We start from the raw sequence: 11621 nt of genomic DNA, 5'->3' as shown, positions 1-11621 counted from the left end.
GGCATTTAAAAAAGATCGTGATTATAAGTGCCCATGGATGAACTACTTTGTTAATAAAAGATGATAGGTCAAAAGTTATACCAGTGAATTCACCTCAAGAGGCCTCTATAAGAGAATTAAGTATTACCCTATATGATTATTTAAAGAATTCGCCCCAATAACACTATAAAATGAAAATGCAACAACATAAACAGAAATAATCAAAGCATAATTTATTAGATCTAGGTTCAACGTTAGTGACCTATTTATTACAACTCTCTTTCCAATCATAGTTGCCTTTCATTTAAAATATAGCATAATGGTAAGATATGTAGGTAAACCAAGAGTTGATAATAAAATTAAATGGATAGCTGTATAAATGTAGCCAAAATAATCTAGTATATTATTGTTCCGGGAGTTAAGTGAACTAATCCAGGTATCACCAAATATAAAAGCAGTAAAAATAAAAGAAAATAATACCTGGATTAATGGCGAAAGGGTTCAAATGATGAAGATGGTACTTATAAAAGAAATTTGTTTGTAAAATGAGTTTCGAAGAAAGAAAAATAAAATTAAGACATTAAGAAAATATTTCTTTTTGTAAAGTATGGGATCGTACTGGTACAGATCAAAAAAAGCAACGTAAATTTATCAACAATTTTTCTAATAATAAATTTTTAACTGTAAACAGAAAAACTATTAAAGTAAAAACTAATACATTTTTCACAGGTTGGTAAAAAATATTGTTTAAGAGTTAAACAGTGACATTCAAGGATGACTTAAGTTTTGATGAAATTATTTGTAGCAACACTGATATACATTGAACATGATTGAACATTGATATATATTGAACCAAACGAGGTCTGTGAAATTTGATTAGGATTAAAACGTAACTCTCCTCCAAGTGACAATAAACTAACATTATTAGATTTAATTAATTTAGAAGATTACGTTACAGGTATTATTTGAGATTTATTAAATAACGTTTTTACGTTTTAGTAAATAAAGTCCCTCTAATTTTTAAATCTGGTAAAAAAGATCAAATGAAAAACTACCAAACAATGATTTAAAAAGGCTTTTGATGTAGTTAGTTGGGATTTTAGAAGATCTGGTAGAAAAGAAGGTAATTAATTTTTAATAAAATATATATAAATATGGAAAAAAACAAATTGATGCTGTTCAAGCATAAAATAAACATGTAGGCAGCATAGATATTATAATAGATAACGTTCATTTAGAAAAGGCACCAGGAATGTTTAAATAATACAAAATAATGTTTAACTACGATAGAATTACTCATACATTGCATAATGTTTTATGAGTTCTTAAGCTAGAATGAAATTTGTTTCTTGAATAATGTAAATTAATATACACATAAAATCCTTAACAACCGAATAAAATGGAATTCACAGCTACAATACCAGAGCTCAATTTAACTTTTACCAAAACTGTGCTTCGATGGCATAAATAATGAGTTACCTAATATACTAAAAAATAAAAGAATTTTTAGGACATTCGTAAAAAAACTAAAAAATTTTCTTTTATTAAAATGGATGTTGAGCAACGCTGAATGCACTTCTTCACTTGAACTATATGCATTAATTTAAGTTCCTATAAACAATCGAATTGTGAATTTGTTTCCAGAAAAAAAAAACTTAGAATATTTCTGACTTCAAAGAGGCATTTATTACGGTTTTCAAATTTTTTACAATTAATGAAGTCATACTTCTCTCATCCATAGTGAATGAAGTTTCAATCGAGGGACATTCATCAGAGCCCACCTCAGGTATACCCCAAGGGTTTAATTTCCTTATATAACATAAATCATATATGCAAAGTAAATGAAACTGGACACATTTTCTTCGCGCTTCAAATATAAATTGTACAAAATAAGGAAATTGGGTATTATCTAAGAAACATGCCTGTAGCAGGATTAAATGAAAAGTACTCTATATGAGAATCGAAGAAAATTAGTTGATACCTTTATAAGTTACTTAATTACTTAATGCTATAGCTTTTGGACCTGAGTTGACACAACTGTTACTAACTCAAGGTTTTACTACTTTTTTTCATTTATCTAACTCAGCAACACCAATAAAATGACTTCAGCTGAATTTTACTGGTCTATTCAGTTACATAGATTCCATGAATATTTATAAAGAAACATTACAGGAATAGTTAATGATTGCATTGGGTTTTTAGAACGACAATCCGGTTCTTGACAAATTCGACTGCACCAGATGCGACATAGTATATATTTAATAAACAACGAGATGTATGTATTACTTAACATATATACAGAAAAAACACCCAAGTGACAATCGACTTTTCCAGAGCATAAATTTCAAACCCAATTTATTCCTTTCGTCGTGCAGGCACTCTATAAACGTACGAGAACTAGAAAAGAGATAAACTTTTGACCTCTTTTGAGATTTAGAATTTGAACACCTAGTTTTTTCGAAAAAGTCCGATTCAAAGGTTGTTGCTTGTATTTTTGTACATAGTGAAAATAAATAAATGTTCAAAATACATGATTAGATTGTTTTTTTTAATATAATTTAATAATCATTCCATTAACATTTCTAGAACTCAATAAGGATAAGGATCCTATAGTCAGTGAATCAGCAAGGTCCTGCGATCTTAGCCCAAATGACCTTTCGCTATGAGGTCGTTTAAAATTTATTATTTTTGTCTCGATAGGAGTGCAGCAGACTTGAGGGTGCCATACTGATTGCATAGCGATATTGTTTCCAGAAACTTAAATCACCGTCTGGTTGAAGCATTTTTAGGAATATATGACAGGAGACTTAAGAAATGTACGCCTTGTATTGCCCCATATTTTCGTTTCACTTTATTTTTAATTCTTCGTTGCTGCTGAATACTGGGCCCTTATAGATTTCCACTACATAAAGCTAATATAGAAAAACCAACAAAGTTTCTTATAGGGGTGTAATGCTGAGTACCAAAAATCAATAGGCAAGACTAACTAATTATTTTACATCCGTCTGCGGTCTATTCTATAGTTTCTCATACCCTTAAAGGGCTTCTTCGAAGGATCCTCGGCGGTCTCGACGGTCCATAAGCGGCATGTAAACGTGACGAAGGCATGGGGGGCAAATAAAATCGTTTCAGTGTATCCTGTCTCTGTACCCCGGGCCGGCGGCGTAGCGAAGTTCAGTGTCTCTTATTTTCGGTCGGTTGATGCACTTTCGCCGAACCCGTCTGGGAACTTCAAGTTTTTCGATTTTTTTTTTCTAAATTTATTTTTTAGCTTTTGTTTCGTTTTGAAACTGATTCAAAAATCGAGTACATATAGTGGTTTAAATTATACCTAGAGATTTTGGTAAGTGTAATTAGGTATCACAATTAGTTAGTCTATATATTAAAGAAGTTTACTTATACTTAGCTACACTATCAGGGGAATTTTATTGTTAACGCCCAGGCAGTCAATTACTTATAATATTATTATTATAATTAATTATCCATACTTAAAAAAAAACAGAAAATATAGAAAGCACAACAGAAGTACCTTAAGAATATAAACCAAAAGATGCATAAAATACTTTAATATCTACACTTTTTTGTGAATGTGAAGTAATGTGAACTCTTATATCAAATGAAATGAAAAATTTTCAAAACCCAAGTATGTAATTGAAAGAACTCGTCCATTATCTCAAAGAGACCTACGTAACTCTAAGTCTCAGTCTCAAAATATCTTTTTAATTAATCAGGTAACATGTTTCGCTAATAAAGCATCATCAGACCTACAATAAACAGAAAAACACACGTAACTACAATAAAACCTTACATTAAAACAAAATCAAATATTAAAAATTAGTTAAAATCACCTTATAGCTAGATGACCTGCTAAGTACTGACAAATAAAATTTAAATCTGAGAATACCCACATATTTTGTAATAAAAGCAATAACAGGGCACAAAAATTCAACAAAAAATATAAAAAGGGAAAAACTACACCTGTTACGTTTTGTTGTATTTACAATCCATTTATTTATTAGTATTTTTATTATTATAAATGGTTGTAATTTAAACATTAGAGGGAACCTATTGGAAAGCTTATAGGAACCAAAAAACATTTATGTCATAATAAAATTGTTGGTTCCACCTGTGGTAAAATTAGATTTTTATTAGTAACATTTCTAGTGCCAAACTTGTGTTGGATGTTACATTTGAAAGCATTAATAGATTTGAAAAATAACTGTTCTACAGCAAGAAATTCAGATTCATTAAAAAGAAGATTATACTAGAACACATTCTTGCTTTGAAATATCCTACTTATTATTGCAACACACACGGGTTTTAGAACACTTTTACAATTTTACAACATAGTATCAAAAGCCTTTTATAGGTCCCAGAATATCCCTATAGTTTTTCAATCCTGATTAAAACCTTTTCAGTTAGTTACCCCCACACAATGCCTCCTCCATGCTAGTAGTCTCGTTAAATGCAAACTTATTGTCTTATTTAGATCCAATACTAGGCTGTTCAAGAAATTTATTGACTCTATACATTTTTCAAAAAGTTTGCTTATGTTGCTAGTTAAACATATTGGCCTATAGTTGATCATTTGCTCTCTGCATGCTTCTTTGAATAAAGGGACATTATTACAGTTTCTTTTAAAGCTGTTGGATATGTCCCAACACAGATCAATAAAATGCTTTAAGAGTTTTAGGAGTACTGTATGATTTTTGACCCGTGTAAAAAAAACAAAGAAATGAATGAACCTAATTCCTTAATATCATAATGAATATTTATGAGAAAACTCTAATAACATCAGTGATATGAGTTTGAAAAAATTAAGGTGCAAAAGAAAGTGCTAAAATAGTCACTGATAATATAAATAAAGAACCTACATAACAAAGTGCCACAACAACAGGAAAGATTTGCAATGCCCATGAAACCTTCCTCAGGTAGCAAAGTCCTTTTGGGCCCTTTTACCACCTATAAGTAATAATATTCAAAGAAGTTACAAAGTAAAATTCACTGAAATATTTGACCTGTTACAGAATAAATAAGAAAATTTATGCAGTGCTTTCAATCACACTTTAAGAGTAGACCTTAGTGTTAGCTTCCAGAACACTAAATCTAACTATAAGGGTTTTGTCGGCCCCTGTTAGTGTCTTGTATATGTTATTTTATCTACAGCATTTGCTGGTGATACCGTCTTGTCTTATGGCATTGAAATGACCTCCCATTATTTTTATATAGGGATTTCAAAGGATTCATTTTAAACCTATGAAAACTTACATACAAATAAAAATATTAACTGCAATTTGTTTATCACATAAAATGTTTTTAACGACCGGTAAAAAGGTTCTATTTTTACGAGCAATAAATAACTCAATTTTTGATCTCCCAGTCACACAAGTTAAGTCATAAATCCTTAATTGATAGCGTGCATTCTGCTTATAACGTTTAGCTAAATAGCCCAGATATACTTAATTTTATCTCGACTTAGCCGTTGAAATGGATCCGGTATATATATAAATACTAAAAATAAAACTCAACTATATACTTATGTGGGGAAAGCTTAATCTAGGTCAAGATAAATACATAAACGTTATGGGCGCCATGGCGCATTATTTTAATTTTATTTATTTATTTTTTTTTGCGAAAGTAAATATAGATTTAGTACGGATACATAATAAAGGTTGATTTATTAAGGCTATAGAGAGAATAGTAGATATTTTGTTTGGTGCAGTGTACAGCTCTGTTAGTACGTACATTGAAAATGAATTATGTAGTTCAGCAGTAGAAATTCTTTCAGGTTCAATGGTAAACATTTTTATTAATTGAATGATAAATGTTAATATTCTGATATATATTAGTAAAAATTAATATCCACCTTATGCATCTAAAAAGAATTAAGTAATTATACCATTAAGTACTTATGATTTTTGATAACATCATGGCAACAAATTTATTTTTATTTATTAATACTTAGCGGTTCTCGGCAAAAAAGCTCAAGGTCAAAAATATTTATCTACCAATATTGAATTGCACTTATCGTTCGCGATTTTTTTAAATTATGTAACCGTGTAATAAAAAATTGAAGTGTTAGAAAATATTTGCCTGAGAATTGTATTATTTGTTTAAACTACTGATTCCAATAAGTTATTTATTTATTTTTAGCTTAGTAGTAATTTTCTTTTTATGTTTATATACCTAGAATTGGCTAGTGAGCATTGATATCTGCGATGGAGTAGGACTTTTAAAAACATAAATTGCCAATGCTCTTTTAAGACTACTTTTCTGGTCTCACATCTATAAATCGTGAACGATCGCTGTTAAATGATGTTCATCGTCTTTGGTCGACATAACTACATAAGAAAAGTAACTTTTCAAGGCGATCTAGAATGTAACTAAAACGTGAAATGTGGTAGAAACCCAAAAAATGGACTTTATACCCACTTTTTGGCATTTTTCTTCTTCCTAGACTCACAAATCATGCACGATCGCTATGAAATAACATTCATTGTCTTTGGTGGACATAATTATATAAGAAAAGTAATTTTTCAAGGCGATCCAAGATGTAATTTAGACGTGAAATGCGGTAGAACCCCAAAAAGTGGACTTTATACCCACATTTTGGCATTTCTCTTCTTCCTAGACTCACAAATCATGCACGATCGCTATGAAATAACATTCATTGTCTTTGGTGGACATAATTATATAAGAAAAGTAATTTTTCAAGGCGATCCAAGATGTAATTTAGACGTGAAATGCGGTAGAAACCCATAAAGTGGACTTTATACCCACTTTTTGGCATTTCTCTTCTTCCTAGATTCACAAATCATGCACGATCACTATGAAATGATATTTATCGTCTCTGGTGGACATATCTTCATAAGAAAAGTAACTTTTCAAGGCGATCTAGGATGTAATTTAGACGTGAAATGCGGTAGAAACCCAAAAAGTGGACTTTATACCCACTTTTTGGCATTTCTCGTCTTCCTAGACTCACAAATCATGCACGATCGCTATTAAATGATATTCATCGTCTCTGGTGAACATAATTACATAAGAAAAGTAACTTTTCAAGGCGATCCAAGATGTAATTTAAACGTGAAATGCGGTAGAACCCCAAAAAGTGGACTTTATACCCACATTTTGGCATTTCTCTTCTTCCTAGACTCACAAATCATGCACGATCACTATGAAATGATATTTATCGTCTCTGGTGGACATATTTCCATAAGAAAAGTAACTTTTCAAGGCGATCTAGGATGTAATTTAGACGTGAAATGCGGTAGAAACCCATAAAGTGGACTTTATACCCACTTTTTGACATTTCTCTTCTTCCTAGACTCACAAATCATGCACGATCGCTATGAAATGTTATTCGTCGTCTCTGGTGGACATAATTACATAGGAAAAGTGATTTTTTAAGGCGATCCAAGATGTAATTTAGACGTGAAATGCGGTAGAAACCCATAAAGTGGACTTTATACCCACTTTTTGGCATTTCTCTTCTTCCTAGACTCACAAATCATGCACGATCACTGTGAAATCATATTCATCGTCTCTGGTGAACATAATTACATAAGAAAAGTGATTTTTCAAGACGATCCAAGATGTAATTTAGACGTGAAATGCGGTAGAAACTCAAAAAGTGGACTTTATAATCACTTTTTGGCATTTTTCTTCTTCCTAGACTCACACATCATGCACGATCGCTATGAAATGATATTAATCGTCTTTGGTGAACATAATTACATAAGAAAAGTAACTTTTCAAGGCGATCCAAGATGTAATTTAGACGTGAAATGCGGTAGAACCCCAAAAAGTGGACTTTATACCCATTTTTTGGCATTTCTCGTCTTCCTAGATTCACTAATCATACACGATCGCTATGAAATGATATCCATCGTTTCTAGTGAACATAATTAAATAAGAAAAGTAACTTTATTTAGGATGTAATTGAAGAGCGAAATGCGGAAAACTCACAAAATTGCCATTTCACCCAGTTTCGTACTCAGGGGCTTAACGCTTAATAAAAAACGCGTTATATACTGAATTTTATAGCATAACAAATTATAATCTTCCACATTTATAAAACGTATTACATTTGAATTGACATAAGTAAAAAAGTAAACATATATGCATTGTTCTCTTATCTGGCATCTTATTCCAAATTTGCACGTAAGCACTCGTTAAAAAAATATGAAATGTAACAGTTACGTAAGAAAAAAAACAATCTAGAAGGCGAATTAAAAATAAAACGTACGTATCACTTTATTTTTTTGCTGTCAGTTATATTTGCTAAAGATTATAAATTGAAAAACCCCTAATAACAAATCAAAACAAAAAAATAAATAATGGAGTCCAAAAATATAAATGTATTTTTGTTTTGAAGTTGGGAAGATCTAAATCAAATCCTGTTAAAAAGATGAGTGAGTTTATAGAACAACGCGTGTACTTTTCTACTTAAAATCACCTATATATTAGCATTTTATTCTGAAAATGATTATGTTAATTAATGTAATGATCTATCACCATTTTTATGTGATACCTGACCGGATAAAAACGAACATTACATTTATTTTGTGCTATAAATAATAAATAATACCGAATGCATATGTTGACCTCGAATTTTCTGCAATAAATATTTCAGAGGTGTATAAACTCGGTTCAATGTCAATGGCATTTCGATGATATTCAACGCTGGTATACGCATTCTCTGCGAAGAAAACATAAGATTGTGTACGTTTATTCAAATAGTGTCATCACTAACAATTGCGAAACAAAAATAACATTTTCTGATAAATAATGTGACACTGCTCTTATTATCTCCACTATAGGCCGTTATCTCATTCATATTTTTTTTTCACCAGAAAGAATATGAAATAAAAGTTCCAGTATTTGAACCATGGCAAGAGGTATAACCAGAGTATGCGTCAGTAATAAGCAGTTTCTTCAATTGAGGCTTAAAAACGCGGTATTTTGGGAGAAATTCGGCAAGAGGCAGTTTTCAAAAAGCCAACCTGCAAGGAAAGATGCCGAGGTAAAAGGGATACCTTATAATAAACTCAGTATCGGAGTTCCAAAAGAGATATGGAAAAATGAGAAAAGGTAATATCATTGAATATGGAATTATATTTTTTGTATAAAGTTATGTCTCAAGACTGTTTTATCACATGTAGTAAATCTGCTTCTTCGGGCACCATCTGGCAACAGCGCTAGGGAGTTAGCTCGACTGTTACGGCGCTGCCAAACGAGAATATCTTTCCATTGATGATAGTTTTGTTATTGTTTGGGGTGAATCAGACTGCTTCGTTACTACTTCAAAAATTTGATAATCTATTGTGTTCATTCACTCCTCGACCATCAGAACTTTAAATCTTTTATTCTTTATATTCCAGGGTGGCAATTACTCCTTTGGTAACCCAGACCTTAACGAAAAAAGGCTTCAATGTTCACATAGAAGAGAGTGCAGGGGTATTAGCCAAATTTAGAAACGAAGACTACGAACAAGCCGGTGCGAAGCTCGTTGACACCAAAAAAGTATTTGATTCAGGTAAGTACATTATGCATATATCGTACTGTCTTATAGTAAGTAAATCCACTATTTTTTCCAGATATTATTTTAAAAGTAAGACAACCTCTAAACACGGAAGTTCCTAAGTTTAACGCGAGTTAAATTCAGATATCGACGAACGGACTTTTAAAAAACATTTATTGATACAAAAGGGCCTTAAAACTAGGTGAACAGAAATATGAACAGCAACGGTATTAGCCGAGGCTTTGACACAATATTAATGCTAACGATAAATTACAAGCGATTTCTTAAATATAAAAATAGTCCTAAGCTAAGCATTTTATAATGTAATATAAACAATTAATTGTGGTTTGAGGATATGTCTCCTCCACCCTCAGTTCTGTCAACGTCCTCGTTGACAAGTCTCTGCAGGATTCTCAAAGGGATGGCCTTCTTTCTTCCTTGTTTTTGCCAATGGTAGATGATCAATGCTAAGCAGCATAAAAGAATGATTGATATTGTCGTAAGAACATAATTGTGCATTGGAACATGTTGTGCTAGGTCATGGAAATGTATTGGTTTGATGATATCTTCTTGGATTTTCTTAGGGTCTTGAAGATGTCTAATTTCTAGATTGATTGAATTATTGGTGTTTGGGACTTTTATAATTTTTGGAATTATGACTGAAATATTGTTGATGGCTAATGAGTATTTGTGTTGATTAATTATTACGTCACATTGACTTTGAATAAGGTTGCAGTCTTGGAGTATAATCTTCTGAAACTGGAAGCAATCTTCATAAATTGTTTCAGGGCTTTTTGTACAAAATAGGAGTGCATTTCTATAAGTTAAGGTATGTACCTTAAAATTGTTTAGAACAGTGGCATACTGACAATTTTTGGGTAAAATACATCCATTGGCAATTGGTCCAGAGCAGATCCATTGTGAGTTGACTTCTTCGCATTGGCTATACCATAGTTCGTTGCAATAGTATTTACTAGGACTTATAATTAATTTTGATTCATTATTTGGCACAGGATAAACTAATTCTAAATTACATACATTTTGTTCAAATATGGGTATCTTAATTGCTAGAATTGCCATTTCATTTAAAATTAAAAGGCCGGTTTTACAGATTAAGGTTAATTCCGATAAATGCTTAATTGGCCATAGTGCATTTTTAGGATAGTGAACTTTCAAGTATTGCCATATTTCATTGATTTGTTTTAATGTTAAAATTTCGAGATCTAAAGTTTCTAGGTGTCCAAAAGATAAAATACGTAATATTTTTTCTAAAAATTGATTTAAGTTGGTAATCTGAATATATTGACTTTGCAGATTTAACATTAAATTAGACTGGGTATTTGATTTAGAAATTTCATTACGTATGTTTTTCGAGTTCTCGTTAATCGTGTGAATATTATTTTTAAACTCTTGCATTATATTTCCTGCGAATGAACTAAGGTCGTTGATTTTGTGCATAGACTCAAGCTGATTAAATTTCAATATTTGCAAATTCTGGGTAATAACCTCTAGGTCATTGTTATCTAAGTTTCCTGTAATGAACTTGATACCACTTCCTAGGTAGTTTATTAAACCTCGTTTTTTTCGATTCTGCATAATATTTAAGTTATTTTCGTCAAATACATTTAACTTTGCGAAAGTGTCATATGTATCATTTAATGCTTTAGAAGTCAAATAAAATTGTGATTTAATTAAAATACTATTTTGATTATTTACAGAGGGTTGCATAATTAATAAATTGGTAAATAATTGGGATAACGAATACTTAAGGCTACTTATATTAAAGGGTATATATGTAGTATGATATTGACTTATTACTAAAGAGGGAGCAACTTCTTCTATATAATATCCATTATTGTGGAGTTTGTGCACCTGAAGTGCTTGGCAAGGGCTCGTTTGATTGAGTAGGGCCAGGATCAGGGTCGGGATCAGGTGGCTGAAAAGGTATAGATTTTTTTCTAAGTCTTTTGATTTTTCTAAGATGAGTAGATATTGGTTTTTTCTTAGCGGTACCTGTTATTTTATTTTTGTCTATTTGAGATACTTTTAGGGGTACGTACTGTGGGTTCATTTTATTTCTAAGGGTAGTTTTCTTATATACCGTATCATCTGGGAGTAT

General features: G+C 31.3%; 1 protein-coding gene across 1 annotated transcript in view; it reads left to right on the top strand.

Moving 5' to 3' along the window:
- The first annotated feature begins 3127 nt into the window (after positions 1-3127).
- The window catches only part of LOC126745927 (NAD(P) transhydrogenase, mitochondrial-like), a 34273-nt gene continuing 25779 nt past the window's right edge, over positions 3128-11621 (top strand). The window contains exons 1-4 of the mRNA XM_050453992.1: positions 3128-3322; positions 8835-9072; positions 9363-9517; positions 9579-9634. Of these exons, the coding sequence (XP_050309949.1) occupies positions 8870-9072; positions 9363-9517; positions 9579-9634 (414 nt within the window). The 5' untranslated portion in view covers positions 3128-3322; positions 8835-8869. The remainder of the gene's footprint in view (positions 3323-8834; positions 9073-9362; positions 9518-9578; positions 9635-11621) is intronic.

Source organism: Anthonomus grandis, chromosome 16 (genome assembly GCF_022605725.1).
Source record: "Anthonomus grandis grandis chromosome 16, icAntGran1.3, whole genome shotgun sequence".
Classification (NCBI taxonomy): Eukaryota; Metazoa; Arthropoda; class Insecta; order Coleoptera; family Curculionidae; genus Anthonomus; species Anthonomus grandis.
This window is presented reverse-complemented; position numbering and strand designations above follow the sequence as displayed.